At 37.2% G+C, this 19453-nt stretch overlaps 1 protein-coding gene across 1 annotated transcript in view; it reads left to right on the forward strand.

Annotated features, from left to right (window-relative positions):
* Window positions 1-19453, forward strand: part of LOC140171177 (tyrosine-protein phosphatase non-receptor type 13-like) — a 71468-nt gene that overhangs the window by 26313 nt on the left and 25702 nt on the right. Inside the window, 22 exon segments of the mRNA XM_072194374.1 lie at window positions 1010-1301; window positions 1719-1904; window positions 2084-2157; window positions 3123-3214; window positions 4135-4597; window positions 5089-5189; window positions 6877-6920; window positions 6922-7048; window positions 8983-9219; window positions 9798-10585; window positions 10860-10953; window positions 11690-11962; window positions 12273-13543; window positions 13546-13861; window positions 14515-14726; window positions 15225-15317; window positions 15823-15975; window positions 15978-16139; window positions 16674-16829; window positions 17360-17829; window positions 18027-18294; window positions 18601-18723. Of these exon segments, the coding sequence (XP_072050475.1) occupies window positions 1010-1301; window positions 1719-1904; window positions 2084-2157; window positions 3123-3214; window positions 4135-4597; window positions 5089-5189; window positions 6877-6920; window positions 6922-7048; window positions 8983-9219; window positions 9798-10585; window positions 10860-10953; window positions 11690-11962; window positions 12273-13543; window positions 13546-13861; window positions 14515-14726; window positions 15225-15317; window positions 15823-15975; window positions 15978-16139; window positions 16674-16829; window positions 17360-17829; window positions 18027-18294; window positions 18601-18723 (5995 nt within the window).

A 19453-nucleotide genomic window follows, 5' to 3' on the forward strand; every position in this document is an offset into this window, starting at 1 on the left:
CAAACTTATGTATAACATAAAATGTTGTCCCTTTCAAGCATTCATTCAAAAAGATCATGTAAATGTTCCTTGTAAATGCGACTATTTCTTTATGAGTTAAAACTGCAGTCCACAGTGTTTTTATTAATGATAATCATCATTATCATGTAATAAATTAATATCAAATGAAAGATCCTATTTTTCTCATTAACATATTGAAATTAGGAGTTCCAAATTGGTGTATTTCCGAAGATATCATCAAAAAACTGATGAATTAGTCAAAAATATGGTATACCATAGTTGAGACTAATTCGACATTTTTTTGATGATTTCTTCGGAACTATACCGATTTGGAACGCCTGATTTCAGTATGTTAATGAGAAAAATATGAGCTTTCACCTGATACCAAAACCTGCATTTTGATAGGAAAGAGTTGGGGATGAGGCTGTGAATCAGGTTACCCACTTTTAAGAAATATAAAGGATAATGCCCTATCCTTTGTACTCCAATAATGAGCAGTAAAAACATAAATAATGAGTGAGTTTTACTGCCAAGAACACATCAGCAACCTTTATTTCTTTTCTTTTCTTTTACCGTAAAAATAATACTATTTCAAAAGAGAAAGTATCACTTTATGGCCAAATATTTTAAGTTGTTCACAGCTGTTTTACAGCGTTTTCTTTAAAAAAGGCATCCCATGAATGTGTGCCAAAACTCTCTTGCCCGCTCATTTCGACCTGCCAAAAATTGCTTCCCCCATTTTGCTCTGCCAAAAAAAACCATTCTTTTGCCCCTGACAGACAATTATTGCACAGTCCCTTAAATAAAATGAAAAAAGGACTGACAAATACAGTGATAATCAAATATGCATCAGTAGTATTTCATACAGGACGGGTCATTATATGGTCAATTGTCACATTTCTTTGAGCATATTGTGTTTCAAATTTTTGTGTTATAAAACATTTGTGGACTTTCAAGAATATTTAAGGTTATGTTGTTACTGATGAATTTTCCTTTTCAATTTTCTCAGGGATCCTACCTCTAGACATCAGTACTACCTACAACTAAGAAAAGACATCCTTGAAGAACGAACAACTTGCGATGAACAAGCTGCTCTACAACTAGCCTCCCTTGCCCTGCAAGCAGAGATGGGGGATTATTACCCAGATAGTATGGGACAGAATTACTTCCTCCCAGAGCATTATGTACCTACTGCCATCATTGATGTGTTAGGGATACCTGGTGTGAGACAGCGTGTGCCTCACATGCATGAGATGCATTATGGAATGGATGAAGTACATGCAGAAATGGAGTTCCTTATGGTAGGTTGTTGCTATGGTTACATGGTAGCCATGTTTGATGTCTGTAGCATGCATCCACTTTGAAATTCATTGATATTTGGAAAGTTGATGGAGTTGTTTCTATATTTAGAATATAATGTTTGTTAAAAAGATAAGAAAAAGAAATTAAGCCTGAAAAGCTGGAATGCAATATGCCAAATTCACTGTCTTGTTTCAGGCAAATGAGATGAAATATACTCAAAATTGAGACCTCCTTTAAGTGCAAAAGCCCTTGACCAGGACATATTTTTTAATTTTATGAATGGACTGTAGTCTCCTTAGACTTACCAGCCTGGCTGCACTGAGGCATCACAAAATAATGTAATTTCATATAGTGTTCTCTTTTAAAAAAATCAGTATTTTAAATAATTCTTTGCCTATTTATGTTTTAATCAACAGGAAGCTAGAAAACTTCCCGAATACGGCATCCACTTCCATCGTGTGATGCGTAACAAGAAAGATGCCCGCACCTCTATATGGTATGGGATCTGTACAAGGGGATTGATACTATATGAGAAGAGACTCAGTACTAGGGTACAGGTGCATGCCCATCCATGGCATCTAACAAGGAAAATTGCATTCAATGTAAGTATATATTCTGCTTGTGTTAGAGCAGTATTTAATTGTAATTATATAGGCTAAACACACACAAAAAACAAACTTGTAAACAACAAACAATGTTTTTTATGTATCTAATTCATTAGTTTCTTGAACATTCAAAAAGATGAGTTTAAAATGTTTCTACTTAACATTTTTGTCAACAGAGGAAGAAGTTTTCCATAGAGCCTAATGATGGAAGCCATCATAAAATCCTGCACTACACAGATAACTATAAGAAGTAAGTTAGCCTATTTTCCAAATTTCTTACAAAATTTCATGCTATGTATGTTAAACATGACTCTTCTTTATTCTCATATTGAGAATGCTTAAGTGGCCATATGGAATGTAAACTATAGGGTCCACAACTTATAAGTCCCCCCCTAAATATTTTTTAAAATAAATGGAAAAATGTTTGACAAAATGCAAATGTGTAAACATGTACGGGTAGCCTTATTTGTTTTACACATATGGACCAAATTATAGCGTCACATGTCATTGCGTTTAGTCACAATGATCAGGGGTAGCATTAAGGCCCGAAAGTCAGGGGTTGTTTTCCTGTGTTTTTCACTCCCGAGCTTGCAGAAAATCCAAATACATGGGGTGAAAATTAAATCTCGGGGTGAAACATATTTTGCAGTGTAGTCAGGGGTAGTAATAAGGTCCAAAAGTAGAGGGTCAGAGTTCACCCCCGAGCTTACACATATTCCCAATATAGAGGGTGAAAAATAAATATTTTTTTAATTTAGGGGGTCCTTCACCCCCGATCGGGGTTAGCGCTACCCCTGACAATGATTCATTATGTAAAATAAAAGAGACCGTTTTAAACTGTGTTAAAAGTTGCATCTGAGTCCATAGGAGTCAGCTCTCAAACAATACAGTAGGCCAGGTCTATTCATGTGTTTGTTAAAGAAAACCTGACTGCTATGGACTCAGGTGCCAATTTTAAAACGGTCTCTTTTCTTACACAATTTTCCATTGTGACTGAACGCAATGACCTGTGACGCTATAAATTGGTCCACATGTGTAAAACAAATAGGGCTATACATATCTTTTTACATTTTGTAAAGTATTTTTTGACTTATTCTAAAAAGTATTAGGGGGGAACTTATAAGTTGTGGACCGTATAGTTCAACTCATGTGTCAGTAAATACAAGGTCTTTCACATCAGCACATTATTAAAGTAAATATATTTTGCATTTCTAGGGGGCAGTATTTAATGAAGATGTGCCAAGCTCAACACAAGTTCCAAATGGCAATGAGGTCAAAGGCCATAGCATCTCAACAATTCTATGGCGGTAAGTCAACATCCAATAAGTATAGTAGGTTCAGTCTATGAAAACAAACCACTAATCACTCACTAATTGATAATAGCCCCTCCTGGCCAGATTCACAGCTGGGTATAATCCCAGTGTAAATCAAATGTCAATAATCCCCCTCTCACTAGTCACTTGCCTTGTATGCCAAGAGGACTGTTAGTTGATCAGTGTCTCAAAGAGGATTTGTGGTAAGCCATATCAGTCTTATCACAGCAGTATTAACACCTCTGTAATTAGCATGATTAGGCAGTCTGATTTCATACACTGAACCTACTATAACTCAATCCTAAGTGTGAATTGTCTCAAAGTCAAGTCAGTGAGTATATGGGAACTGCACTACTCAAACCAATAAATAACTCAATCTTAGTGGTGGAATATACAGTGTCAGTTTGTATCATATGAACTAGTGAGTGTAGGATTAGAACTACACTACTCAAACCACTCTTCTAAGTAGTCATTTTTTCAAAGATATTTCCTTTGTCAGGTGTTGCCATATAATAAACTTGCAAGATGTAAAAAACAATAATGCTACCCTACCACTATAAACTTACTACCTAATATTTCCTTACCTAAATATACCACTGTATAGTAAAGGTAGTATGGACCTAGTAATTTAGTATTTTAGTAATCCTAAGGTTTGACTCATAACCTTGTAGACCCACTCTCAGGGGTAAAAGAGGTGAATTTAAATGGTATGCTAACTGGTTTTAGCAATTATAGGTTTAAATAAAGACTTTAATAAATGGAGCACTTGTAAAATACAAGATGTCACTCCTCTTACTCCCATTTGATTTTAGTAAAGAACTGTACCTCATTCATAAAGCACTTTTCCTTTCTTACTAACATTCAGAGTACAAAAATTATTATTAAAAATTCAAACAAAATGTATTTTATTCCAGATTTCTCATCCGCATCTCAGCAATATGATAACATGCGACCATACAGGAGACACTATGAATCTCGGGATGATGTTGATGGTGATTTCAGTGACCCTGAGGAAGACTTTCCTAACACCCCTAGGAGTAGCACCTACCAGGATGATGGTCTGTCAAGTTACTCAAAAAGAAGTACTAATATAGGCTCTGTCAATTTGCCATATGAGGAGGATGGTCGCATCATGAATAGACCCAAAATGCCTGAGCCATTGTACAGTGAGCCACCAGATTTTGAGGCTGACGAGGGAGTGAGACATCGTCAGTCAAGGCAAGATCTGCCCAGAGCAAGCAGATTGCCCCAACAACAATCAAGGCCCCATTCTATGGATAGAGAGTATGTGGCCCCTGAATCTGGATATGCTACTATCGGTGAATTCAAGCCAAAGATTAATGAGAGGATAAGTGCATCAGTGGAGCAACCTAGAAGGTATGGTTTGTTTATTTGTTGTGTGGTTTTGTTTTCTCGTTTTGTTTTTGTAATAACAATAATTGTATTTATTTTCTTAGTAAATTCAAGTGTATACCTTGATGATCTTTAATTTATTTATATTTATCTGCATTTATATATATCTGTATGGCATTTTGTTTATTTATTTGTTTATTATTATTATTATTATTATTATTATTATTATATAATTTGTTCACAAAATTATATTTATTTATTTATTTACTATTTTCATTGTCATTATAATAATATGAATTTAGGATTACAATTATTTGTAATACAGTAGTTTTAATTTGACATATCAATCTATTCATATTTCACAAAGATATATTAGAAATGAAATTGAATTTCCCCAGGTAATTTCATTTCCTGCAATTGACAAGTTCTAAATTAATCTGCCATATTTCCTACAACATTCCAAAACACAGCTTTCACCCCGGGCACTTCATAATAAAACCTACTTCCTCTTTCAGTGAATCTCTACCCCAAACTAACGGTTACCACGGCAACCAAGATGACAGACGTGTCCTGGAATCCCAAGAAAGGCGAGAAATGACAGGTCCTTATGTAATAGGTGAGTGCCGATAGCTTTATCATAGGGAAACAGTCCTAGAAGACAGGTGACAAGCAAGTCATCCTGGGCAGGGAAATGCAGACATCCCATGTTAACAGCGATCCTGCAAGCATGGTTGAGCAGACGACGGACTGACATTGAATTTCCTGGCCCAGAAAGTGTGTGTGGATTAGTCTAGTGTGAAGCATGTAGGTGGATGGGTACAGGGGATTAGTGGCTGGCTCTATGATCATGCTTTGTGAATCGTGTATGCAGTATGGTATTTATTGTGCAGGCTGTGAGTTGCTTACATAATGAATCAGTATTTGTTTGCATGACTAATATTATTTTTATCTAAAAATAATTTTATTACCAAATTTTTCAGGAAAAAGTGTGAATATTCTATTTTAAGAGTTAATGTTATTTATACATTGGTGCCAGGATGTTACACATGTTGAGACAAGTAAAATGTAGGCTAAGAATATTATTTTATGATTAGGACACGTTTCAGGTAGGTGCTTAATGTATTGTAAGATTTTATCTTTAGATCATCAAAAAGATTGGAAAAAATTATTTTTCGTTGATAAATTTAGGACAGTTAGAAATAACTTAGTGAGGTGATATTAACTGCAGTTATCAGGATAGTATTAATCATGAATTCTTGAAATGTTTGCACTAAAATTAGCACCTCTGCAGGAACTATTACATTATTTTACATTATCTTTTAACATATAATGAAGGTTGTGTTGGCAAATATATGAATCATTAGTAAAGGTCTGCAAGCCTCGCTGTCTGTAAATTGTTAGAAGAAATAAGCATACAAATAATGAGGTAAATGATCAGGGATTTGGTAATGGATGGAAGACAAGTGGTATTAATCATAGTTATTACATCAAGGAGGTTGAAATTTTTTTATGCATCAACCGCGAGGCATACTGTTTTTGCAATGTCTGTCCATCCATCCGTCTAGTGTATCTAGTGAAAATTGGTATCACATAAACAGTTCAAATCCTGTTGCAACCAAATTTGGGTCATAGTTGCACTATGGGAACCCACATCTATTGGTGGTGTTGAAGGTCATATACTGAGGTCACATGTCATTTGAGGTCAACTTGTAACATACCATTATTTAAGACTTTTGGTTATTATAAATAATATCTTTCCCAATTTAAATCGCCCCATGGTGGAGGCATCCCAGTCGATGCCTTACACCGAAAACCACAACATATCTAGTTTCTTGATATCTTGAACCAGCAAATGTCTGCTTAGCATAGACAGTCAATAATCAGTTTTGTAGATGTGTTTGTTTAGACATGTGTCTTTATGCAAATTCTTAGATGTTAAGGTTTGAGATACGGGTTCCTCCTGCCAAATGATAATGTTTCAAATTTGTAGTTTAAGGAATCCATTATGGTACAGATTCCTGTAAACTTGTAAAATATATTTATGGGATTCAAATTTGGAGTCTTTTGAAATAGTTCGTTAGTGATTTGTGTAGATCTGAATGTGGAAATGTGGTGTCACTCAGCAGAGTGTAACAACATTAAGAGGATTAAAAAAAATAGGCAAAAATGATGAGCATAAAATAAAATAAATTAATTCAAGCAATGTAATGATTATAATAAATCAAGCAATGGATTAAGATTTTGAAGAAACCAAGTCTGCTTTAAACCCATTAGTCAATGTAGCTTCCATGTTTTGTCCACAGATGCAAGCATACGAACACATGATAGGACCAATGATCCGTTAAGCTGGTAGAGATAATGAAGACATCATCAGTGAAACGCTGAGGGAACGTCTTGAAGAGTTACCTCCAGCAGAGCAGCCTGAGAGGGAAATCAATATCATTACACTCAGAAGGGATACGCAGCTGGGTCTAGGTAAGTACAAAATGGTTATGGTTACAGTCGTCCATGGGCAGGAAAATCCTCCCATGTGTCTTTGGCCCTTGAACATGTTTAAATCCAAAATTTATTTATTTATTATTATTTAAAACAAAACTGTGAATAGGTTACATAGGAGGTTTTGCTTTAAACATGTTCAGGGGCCAAAAATACACAGAAGGTGTTCCCTGCCAATGGACACTGTGCTGTAAAAGTACATGGAGCAGCTATTTATTATAGTCTACTAAAAACTGAGACTTTAAAGGTGGGTGACCCGATTGACAGCTCATCCATCCCCCACTTTACTCGATCAAAATGCAGATTTTGGAATCAGGTGAAAGCTCATATTTTTCTCATTAACATATTGAAATTAGGCATTATAAATTTGTATATTGTCGAAGATATCATAAAAAACTGTCAAATTACATGTAGTCTTGACTGTGGAATAGCCCGTTTGAAGTTAATTAGACAGTTTTTGATGATATCTTTGGAAATATACCGATTTGGAACTCCTGATTACATTTTATGTTATACGTAAGTTTTAAAGAATTTGATTTTTCAAATATATTGGGTCACCTTCCTTTAATTGGCAAGTAATGCCCTAAGCAATATATCGTAAGATTTCTGAAATATTTGATTTTTTTTTTACAGAATGATATTAGTTTTACTATCAGATATGTTTCCTTTTATTTTGACCAAACCATTGCGGTAAAAATTGCAGATTTTACAAGACCTTATATCATGTTTTTCACAGGGTATTTTATTTTAGTTCATCGAAGTATAATGCAATTGTGTAAAAATTAGAATTTTGAGAAATATTGAGGGCATCTTCTCCAAGAAATTAATTTGACTTGCTCTCTTTAACCTTACCCTGTCAATTGTATAAGGTAAATAAAAGAACAAATTTGTAAGAAGTCAGGGTTGCTCTAGAGACTGTGTGAAACAAATTTTTTAAATCACTACATTATGCAAGTGAGAATTTGTTTTTATATACATAAATGTAAAACTTTATGAACATAATGAGGACCATTCATAAATATATAGATACATATAATGGAATTGTATATATATGCCATGAAAAGTGGTTCTCCAGGAGTGCTACATCCCTAAGGATTTATCCAAGTTGAAGCCAACTACATATTCCAGGAAGTACTTAATGTTGTCCTTCAGTACTGGACAGGTTATAGTGTTGCATGGTCAATTTATGAAGTAAGGTGGTGAAACAAATTGATGATTGATCAATCTATGCATATTACAACTTCATGTACAAAAGTGCAAAAGACCAAATGTAGAGTTAAACTAGTTTAAATATTAAGGCTTTTTATTTCTGGGCTGAAGTAAAACCTCTTTTGGGACATTTTTGAATTTTTCATTCGTTTTGAAAATATGGGTCAAAAAGGATCAAAATTTGACTTTTTTTTTCAATTTTGACCAAAATTTGAGATATTTTAAAGTAAATTTTTAAAACAAAGAAAAATCTTTCTAGATTTGTGTCTTTAGAAAACAAATATGCAATTTTCATCAATTTTGATATTTAGGGTAAGTTGTTATGGTGGACCAAAAAATATTGGCATGGAAAATCAAATTTGGCGCTTTTCTCAAAAACTGCTCATTTTTGCAGAAATCTGCCATGCTAGTTGGATTCCTTGTTTCATTTCCTTTCTGAAAACATAACTTTTATGTACTTATCATCATTACTTTAAAGATACAATATAAAACAATGTCTAAAATTTCCCACTTTGAGTGATCCTGTGTGCCACCTTAAGCTCAACCCCATGGTATTAGGTTGCCGGTATTGCCGGTACAGATATACACTGGCAGAGATTAGAAGTCCTTTATTTCACCAAACAAATTGTATTTTGCCAATATATTAATTGTGAAATATGTTAGCACCCAACCCTTTATACCATAATGAATTTGTTTTATTTCAGGATTCACAATTGTTGGAGGTGAGAGTTCTCGTAGCATGGACCTTGGGATCTTTGTTCAGACAATAGCTCCTAATGGACCAGCAGAACAAGATGGCCGCATCCAGTCAGGTGATCGCATCATCTCCATAAATGGTCAGAGCCTTGAAGGAGTCACCCATAAGGTTGCTGTGGATATCTTGCGTGGAGCTGAGGGCGCTGTGCAATTGATTGTTTCACAGCCCAAATCATCTAGTCCTGGTAAGGAGAGAATCTATATCTGCATTGTCAGTATCAAAGCCAGAGACTGAGAAACTAGTTTGCATGTCAATCAACTCCCCACAGCCCGTGGTACTTTTACAAGGCAAAAAAAACAACATTTCTAGGCATTGTTGGCATGGTGCCTTCATGAAAGAAAGTTTCCTATTAAATTACTAAGACCTACCTTTTGAGACAGTTTATATTTTTGGAAGTGAAAAACTAACCATAGAACATACTGTTATATCACTGATTTCTGAATTTGACTGACAGAGAACATCAAACACAAACTTTGTCTTGAGAATTTTACTGTAAAGTGTTCAATAGGTTGGCAACTCTGTACCAGCACCATGCAGCCATTTCTTTTGGACAGCAAGTTTTGACAATTTTTATATATCATAATGCATCTCCCTAAGAATCACACAATGAGGATGAGATAAGAGATGGAGGTTGCTTGGTCTTAACATTGTGTTCATGTGCAAAACATGGTTGCCGTGGTTTTGTGAACATGTAAAATATCCATAATTCAATTTTCTGCATGTTACTCTTAGGTACCTAATAATTGGTTTCTTTTATTACAGTTCCTAGGATTGAACAGACTGTACATGAAGTTGTTGATGATGTACTTTATGCCAAAGTTAACAAACCCCTCCATTCTAAACCAAATTTGGCTCTGTCTGATCAAAGCATAAATGGCAAACCCCCAACAGCCAGTGTAGAAAGGCGCAAATCGACTCCTCCTAGGAAACCACAACGTCGTCCAGAGAGTTTTGGATCAAACTACAGCTTAACCGAGGCAGGAGTGAGAACACCACCCAGGGTGATATCCACCAAGAACTTGTCTGTTGATGATGCTTCCACAAGCCAGCAACATCATAATGCGGAACATAGTCATCAATCAAATGGCTATCAAAATCATGATGATTCCACAGGCGGACATCATCAGCTTGGAAGAGATTTCAGTCCAACTCAAGAAGAAGTAAGATCAGATACTGGCAGTCAAGAAAATTTGGTTTCTGGTAATGAGCAAGAAGAAGATAGAGACTCTGAAAGCCAATTTGAAAGTGATGTCCCAACACCAGAAAGTTCAGGCGTTGATGATCTCTTCCCGGATGAAGACGGTAAACCTCGCATCAATCTTCGTCAAGCAGCACGGATATCTGAATCAGAGGCAGAGAGACCGCCCTCTGCCTACGAATCCCAACAAGAGACTGGTCGAGAGAGCGTTATGTCTGGTAAATCTGCAACTGATACGGATAGAGGGAGTGCTGTTCCCATGGAAATGAGAGATGGGGATCAGTTCAAACCAGGGGATCGATTCCATGTGAACCTGACAAAAAGGAGTGGCAGTCTTGGCATCAGTGTCACAGTAAGTTGCAATTTGAGTGTGATTAACTTTTACAGTATAACAATTTCAAACTTGGCTTGCTTCTTTTTAAGTTGGTTAACATGACATTTTCATCATAGGCTTTAACACTAAACAAACGTTTTTTCAGGTTTGGAATTTCAAACAAGTTTAAAAGAGCAGCCCATAAATATTTTGACAATTAAGAATTATAGTATGTGAGGTGTGTACACATTCAGATACATTCTGGTTGTATTCAGTCCATAACCACTGACTGAGATCTTTTATGTTGTGACAGGGTGGTGTGAATACCAGTGTGAAGCATGGAGGTATCTATATCAAATCAATGGTGCCATCAGGAGCAGCTGCTATGGATGGAAGAATACTCATAGGTATGTTGATAATGGTGATGTATGCTGTATCCTTAAAGCATTATTTTCTGTTCCAATTCCAGTGATACCTCGTGCATATTGTATTGGGTAGGATTAGGCCAAAGTATACTGAAGGCGCATGAAAAAACTAGCACTACATGCATGTTATATTGATTTTTCGTAGTAAAATGCTAATGCCTATTACAATACATCCAAAGGTCCAGAGAAATTAATGGAGTGTCATTGGAGCTGGAGCAAAGTCAATCATGACTAATGAGTATTGAGTTTTGAAAAAACAAATTCCAACTGAGGGTACATTTTGTAAGCCATTATGCAACACTTCAAACTTTTTATATCAATTCTGTTTTGCCCAAAATAGTTTGATTTGAAGAAAAGAGATGTACGTTTTTCAACATGCCCATGCACTTGCCCATGGATAAATATTCTACACACACTCTTTTAAAATATTCCGTATTTTGAAGTTTTGGCCTACAAAGTTTTAACATTTTAGAAAATATATGTTTTCGATGATGGAGGATTGGGTTGGATTCATCTGATCAGTTGCTAAAGGATCAATGATGAAATCAAACAAGCAGTGCCAGAACTTGGTTTTTGTGGTTATTTGGCAACCCATAAAAAAGCGATTTATAGTGCACTACGTACACAGGCACAACGCCTAGACGTTGATCCACAAGCCTCAGCACACTTTAAATTAGAAGTATCATTTCTGTTAACTTTGCTAATATTCCATCCACAGGTGACCGTGTACTAGAAGTCAATGGTGAATCACTGAACGGAGTCACTCACAAGCTAGCTGTAGAGGCATTACGACGAGCTCCAGAGCACAGTACACTGATCATAGAAAGAGGCCTGCCTCCTACCAAATCTGCCTTTCCTCCTACCCCCGCCCCGTCGCCTCTTGTGGGCATTGATGAAAATGGTGAACCTGTTATTATGTCCAGTAGTCAACAGGGTCAGATGAGTGAACCACAGACTACATCCACGTCTAGTGATGTAGTGACCAGTCCTGGTGAGTTTGGTTGATTTATGCAGATGATACTATGGGATTGACTCATAGAATTTAAATCAGAGGTGGCATTCAATGAAGGATGAATATTGTATCGCCAGGTTGTTTGTATAATCACATGCAGTGGCGTAGCTCAGATTTTTTTGAGGTGGGGGGTCTTCTAATTGCATAAAGATATCTTTCTGAACCACAAGGTGGAAATCAAATCGAGAAATTCTAGTCATTATCATCCTGCAATCCTTTAAATGATTTGTGTATAAAAATAGTTATGTTTATATTCAATTTAAACATTTCTGCTTGTTTTCTAATATAGAGAGGACAACAACAAGTACTACACGCAACGCAGACCAAAGCCAACCAACTTCAACTGGCCCTAGTAGTGAGTTACCAGCAACTTCACCCACAAGCCCTGAGAGCACATCCTCCACTCCAGTACCAACCTCAAATGTTGCATCACCAACAATGGATTCAGATGCTCCATCTCCAGTTACAACATCCAATATTCCATCACCTGTGACAACTTCACCAGCAGAGACATCACCAGCGACAATATCCAATGATCCAAGTCCAGTGACTGCTTTTAATGATCCATCTTCAGCAACAACATCCAATACTTCACCATTTGTCAGGTGGTCCAATGGACCAAGTCCTGCGGTGACTTCCAATGATCCATCTTCATCAACGACATCCTATGTCTCATCTCCAGTGTCCAATGTTCCATCACCGGTAACTACATCTAATATATCACCTGCTACAGTGAAGTCACCATCAAGGAACTCCTCCCTGTCTCCTTCAGAGGACATCATCACTGAAAGACCTGTGGGACTAGACTCTCCATTTTCAGAGCTATCTTTGCCACTTATAAACCAAGCTGCTGCTTCTGTTGTATCATCGGAGTTCTCAACATCACCACCTAAGGAAAGGCGTGTGTCAGAAGTGTCCACCACTTCTCAACATTCTCTGCCTTTGCCAAGTGACATCAACTTCAGCGACTCGGATGATGATAACCTACTGCCTTCGCAAGGCTCTGTTCAATCAAGACAACCTACTCCTACCATAGAAGCATTGCAGGAAGATTATGAAGAGGAGTCTGTTGCATCCACACCACAAAGTGACCATGAGTCAGTAGATGAAAGTGATATCAGATCGGAATCACCTACGGAAGAAGAGGAAGATGATGAAGATGAAGATTCAGAAGTCAATGACATGTTTGATCCTGGTTTTACATCACCTGCTCTAAGCACACGTGAGGCAGACACGCTCACACCAACAGCACATTTATTTGGAACTGGCACCCCGACTCGTGGTTTATATGGTATGAGGACAACCCCTAGCAGAAGTCTTGTGGAAGGTCGTCCGTCGCCACTCCCTGAATCTGCCAATGAATCATGGATTGATTCGCCACCGCATTCTCCTCCACCACCACCCCCTCCAGAGTCACCACCTCCATCACCCCCTCCATCTCCCCCACCAGCACCAGCCATGCCACCCCTCAAAGTACCCCATCAGTGGCGCCCTCACCATCTATTGTGCCAAGCGATTCGCCAACTGTTCAAAGTATGCCATCTCCGGTTCCAAGATCCACAAGTGGACTCTCACAATCATCAGTGCACACTTCCAGCTCACAAAGACAAACTCCACTCAGTATGAGGTCTCACTCACCTGATTTCAATGATTTTGATGGAATCACATCTCCAGGACTGAGTACTGATAACCCTTCTCCACAGCCAAGCTTTGAGAGCGGTGATGAAAGTTTGCCAGGTTTTGGATCTACACTAGATAGTATGGGTGCATTGACTCTATCGCAGACTGCATTTTCTGCGGGTTTGGATAGTGCTGCATTTTCTACCTTGGGTATGGAGAGTGATATTGAGCTACCTAATCTACCCTATGTTAACCCTGGTAAGCAGATTTTCAAAATAGTTGATGATTGATTTAAAGGAGTATTTCGTAATCCTAGCATCCCCTTTTTATAACATTTTTCAGTAGATTTCCACAAAAAAAGCTTATTCACAAAATTTCAGTTGATTCCAGACTTGCAAAATAATTGATTTAATTTGCAGAAAAGTTGTCATAGGTTACATATTAAACATCGATTCAAACAATCAAGTAACATTTAATCAATATATAATGTGAAATGTATTCATATTTGATACAGTCATGAGAATTTTCAGGCTTTTGCCTGAATTCAGGCAGTTTTGTTGTTTTATTATTTTTTTCAGCTTCTTTTGGCCAAATTCACATGCTTTTCCAGGCAGTTTAAAAAAAACCCACTATCATGCCTGTTGATGCCATGGAACAAGTTTATATATAAGATGTAAATTTTGGCAATTGATCCATCCAATTCCAAACTTGCTTTTGTTATTATTGAATTAGTTTCATGTCATTGATAATTATTAGCTTTGATCATCGTAAGCTTTGAACCATCAGAACATTTCTTTTGAAACAAAATTGGTTTGGAAAGTTTCTAGACAAATTAAATTGATACATTTTTGGAATTTGATGCCAGCATTTTGTTTTCTGTGCTTACTAAACTGAATAAAATGTCATTGCAGAAAACACCTTTGAAGTGCAACTCACCAAAGGACCCCAAGGTCTTGGATTCAGTATCCAGGGAGGAAGAGACCTTCACAAAGACCCAAATCTCTGTCTGATTAGAATCAAGAAGATCTTCCCAGGGTCACCAGCCGCTCGTAGTGACATGATGGAAGAGGGCGACATTGTCTTGGCAGTTAACGACAATCCTGTCCACCATCTCAATCATGATGTAAGTATTGTATAAATAAAAGACACATATATGTATACATGTTCCATCACATGCATGGCAAAAGGAGACCAGGGTGTCAAAGGAAAAGCTATCTGACTTACATACAGAAGCTGTCGGGGATATCAACAATGATTTAAAACCAGATGCTATTACCTCACTAGCTATGGATCGTGGTGCCTGGAGAAACATTGTAGTCGCCTGCTGTGCAGTCAAATATGCATGTCAATTGTGATATGAAATATTGATGCATTCAGGCTTGTAGTTCTATAGGCCCAATGATTAAGGCAAATTTCTCAGCCATTTAATTATGAAACTGGGCCTCTTCATTTTGAAGCTGCAATCTGGAGACATCATATTTTGAAAGTGTACATTGATACTTGTTTGAAAACATCTAGACTTTCACTTAAGAGTCTGTTTCTATTTGAGGATGTTACAATTTCATGTTAGAAAACACCATCACTGACTTTCTGTTAATTGCATGATATTTTGTCCTAAAAGGAGACTGTAGGAGTGCTGAGAGGAGCACCAACAGATGTGAGGTTGTTGCTATGCCGACCAAGTGAAGAGGAACTAGAAGCACTGACACTTCAGGTGAGCACAGAAATATTCAGAAATTTCATCTTTCTGCAATAAATACTTTGTATATACCTTGATCAGAACCAGCAGGCAAGATGATACCTGTGCCATTGAACTTGTAAAAGTAAACCTGTTTGTAATAAAAACATCATGTAGATTCTGTCAGTATTATGTTGATTATAATCGCCACCAGTATTAAGCTTGGATAGTTGCGTCTGACTTCATGTCAATCTGACAAAATATGTGATACCGCACAACAACAAAGGCGCACATATCAGTAAGCAATCATGGCATGCATCTGTCCTGGTGTCAGCATTCCGAGTTTATCTCTTGCGGCAATTATAGGTGATGTTTGTGTGATGGATTGAACAGCTGACACATAGTTGATCATGAGGATTAAAGCATTAGGCCTGATAGAAATCATAATATCTTTCATTGTTATAAGTATCACTCTTTATGTGACTAAGATTCAATATTTAAAGAATGTCCTAACACTGATGTTACTTTGATATTTTTACAGCAAGAAGAAAAGGCCAAGGAACGTAAGCTGTACACCAGAGAGAACTCCACAACAATGTCCCCCACTCTAGCACCTCGTACCCCACACCTGAAAACCCCCTCTAGACCTTACACTCCTCCTTTCACACCAGAAGTCTTCTGGCACCACCTAAGCAGAAGGCTGATGATGAGATAAGCTGGCCACCTTCTTCTCCAGATGTTTCTACCACAGAAGAGGTTCCATTGACCAGAAGATCTATTACACCAGTGAGGTCACAGATAGTGGTGACTCCGTCACCATCAGAAGGGTCTATTACAGCAGTTAATGAACAAGATGCTGTAAGTCCGAAAGTAATTGTTTGCACTAACACATTAGGTGAAAGGTCATGCCTGTGTGCCCATCTCTCTTTTTAAGTGACTTGAGGCCAGACTTCTCTGTGTATAATGTTCCTGTGTGAGGGGTGCCACTCCTCCCGCAGTATTCCAGTATAAGGCAGTACCCATTTACACCAGGGTGAAGTGAAGCAAATGTGATTAAGTGTATGACAACACATTGGCTGCACTATGACTTGAACCTGTGACCCTATGATTATGGGTCTGATCTTTTTGCATTCTTAGACACCATATGTCATTTGCTTTTATTAAGCATGCAAGACATCCCAACATGTTGGATTTCCATAGCATTATGCAATGCATGTGATGATGTGCAGCCTTTTTCGATCCTTGTTTTTAAATTATATGGGTTATTATAAATTTCTGAAATTATTAAATGGTGTAGGCCTATACAGAAAATGCAGCAAGTCAAATATTGCTCTATTTTAGCAAGAAATAATGTATTTTTCTCCCATCTCTCTGGCATTTATCACATAACAGGAATATTTTGACATCACTTTAATCAAGCCAGCCCGGGGAGGCTTTGGGTTCACGGTTGCCGGGGGTGCAAACTCTGGAGGATGTTACATCAAGGATATTATTCATGACCCTGCATTGTCTGATGGCAGACTCAAGAAAGGAGATAAAGTACTCATGGTATGTATTTGAGGAAGCGACTTGTAATTTACAAAGCAAATTATGTTTTGCATGATTATCTATGAATATTCATATCTTTGAGTTTGATAGTGATGTTATGTGGTACTGTGCCATAGCCTTGTATAGCCTTGAAATGGGCACTTTGTTTTGGAATCACAGCACAATACCAGAGATGCCAACCCTCCCTATTTTAGAGGGAGACACCCTATTTTTGTAAACATTTTTGTCCATTTTGACACCAAAGTGGCAACCTCCCTATTTCTGACAAGTTTTGTGCCTTTGAAGTTGCATGTAATTTTGAAAACCTCCCTATCTTTTGTTTGAATCCTCCCTATTTTCTGGATGTTAATGTTGGCATCTCTGCAATACATGTACGTTCGTGTGTAAAGATATGGCATATGTTTTTTGTATATGTTGAAATAGAATGATAGGGTATAAAAATTCCTTGAAAACAGTGAAAATATATACAACTAAGCTTATTGAATTTCCCAAATGCATTCTAATGTCCAGTTTCTGATTTTACTTTCCAGGTAAACGACACAGACCTGAAAGGCATGAGCCATTTTGATGCTGTGTCCTTCTTACGCACCGCACCACAAGAAGTCACTCTTCGTTTGTGTCGCAACAGAATCAGACCAGATAATGTTGCATCACCATCACCACCTCAATCACCATCAAAACACATGTTCACACCAGATTCCACACCATCAACGAGATCAAATACGCCCTCAATTTCCACCCAAGATTTACCTGTCATAAAAATTAAACGAAACAATGCCGGACATTTGGGTATGTCGCTGACGCTTGATCTGAAGAGTCGTAGACAAGGTATTTTTGTTGGTGATATTACACCTGGACTACCAGCAGAGATAGAGGGCAGTGTTCAATCTGGTGATCGTGTCCAAGCTATCAATGGGAGAAGCTTGTCTGGAATTGGGTTACTGGAAGCAAGAAGGGTATTAGATCAGGCTATTCCACTTGTGAAATTACAGGCAACAAGGTAAGGTTACATGGTACTGCTAGGCACACAATTAATCAGAATTAATGCTAAATTTATATTGGTCAATATCAATACATGCAAAGATTTATATGTTATCACAATTAACAATACTAATAATTTGATTTCATAAATAATAAAGATCAAACCAATTTGTTTCTATTGCCTTATATATACATTACATTTTAAACTTATTTTAGAAATGGCGACCCTGTATATCCTGTAAAGAGGGCCACCCAAACACCAAGTCCAGCATCAACAGCTAGTTCTACCAGGCCACATACTCCTCACTCCACGCGTCAACCCACAAGGACACCTTCACCTGGTCCACTACATCCCACATCATCCCCTCGTTCAGATACAGGAGGAAAACCAGGTGTACATGATGCCAAGAGGTCAACCAAGCCATCTGTTATGGATGAACTTGATTTTGATTTGGGGGATGTATCTGAAGATGAATCTTGGGAAGTAAGTATGGATTACAGTAGTGATGCGATGAAGCAAAGAGAGTCATTTGCCAAGCAAAATCTAAATTTAGATTTTTAGCTCATTATATTTGACATTTGCAGAGCTTTCTTTTCATGAAAATCCATCTCAATTGGATTTACGATTTTAAAACAAGCAGTACTCATTGAGGTCATACAATATAGCTGTGTAACTGGTATCAAGGAGCAATCTTTTTCTGATATGGTCACCAAGAAAATGCACTTATCCCTTCTTTGATTTTTATATTCTTCACAATGTGGATTCATAATAACCAAATATATTTTTCAGGATTTCTCCTCAGATGATGGTGGCAACAGTATGGATGATGTAGAGGCCATTTTGGCATCATTAGATGCAGGAAATAAACCACAGGCACCAAAACAAGAAATACCAGCTATATCAAGAACACAGGTGAGTTTGGGGCAGGATTGGGCAATATAGTTAAGAACATTGAGAGAAATTTTCACTTCAAGAGTTTTACATGCATGTTCAATTAAAGGAGCACTTTGTAATCCACAGCTTCATCCATCCAACTTACCCTGAGAAAGTTGATATTTTTATACCAACAGAAAAGATGGGATTACATCATGATTGAGTGAATAAGCTTTCTTGCAGAATGGGTCGTTTGACAAAGATGTCATCCAATTTGTATTTTCAGATGCTCAACAGCACACATTGACAACACGGTGGCCTATGGGGCACTGAAATATATGTAATTACAAATTGAATGTCCAAATCAACTAAAAGTTTGGAAATAAGCTTTTTTCATGAATATTTATTTAACCATGCCATAAAAAGAGATAGTAAAATCTCAAAATACCCCTTAAATTGATCAATTAACATGATGCGGTGCATTTATAAAGTACTGTATTCATTCCAATAAGCGCACAGGGCGCTTAACAAAGTCATTTTGGGTGGACGCTTATTTTTACATGGTTTACCTAATTTTTTCCTAACAGGCGTTTATTAGAGACAAATTTAGGTACGTTATAAAAGGGTCCTGAGACGTTCTAGTAGCTTTTCTGGTGAAGAAAATGTATGGCAAGTTTACACAGGACTTCTAATCCCCCAGCTATTTCACTGTATCTTTGTCTATCCGTCACTTCAACATTAATGGTCACCCTTTAGAAAATTGAAAATA

The sequence above is a fragment of the Amphiura filiformis genome, chromosome 15, assembly GCF_039555335.1.
Source record: "Amphiura filiformis chromosome 15, Afil_fr2py, whole genome shotgun sequence".
NCBI classification, from domain to species: Eukaryota; Metazoa; Echinodermata; class Ophiuroidea; order Amphilepidida; family Amphiuridae; genus Amphiura; species Amphiura filiformis.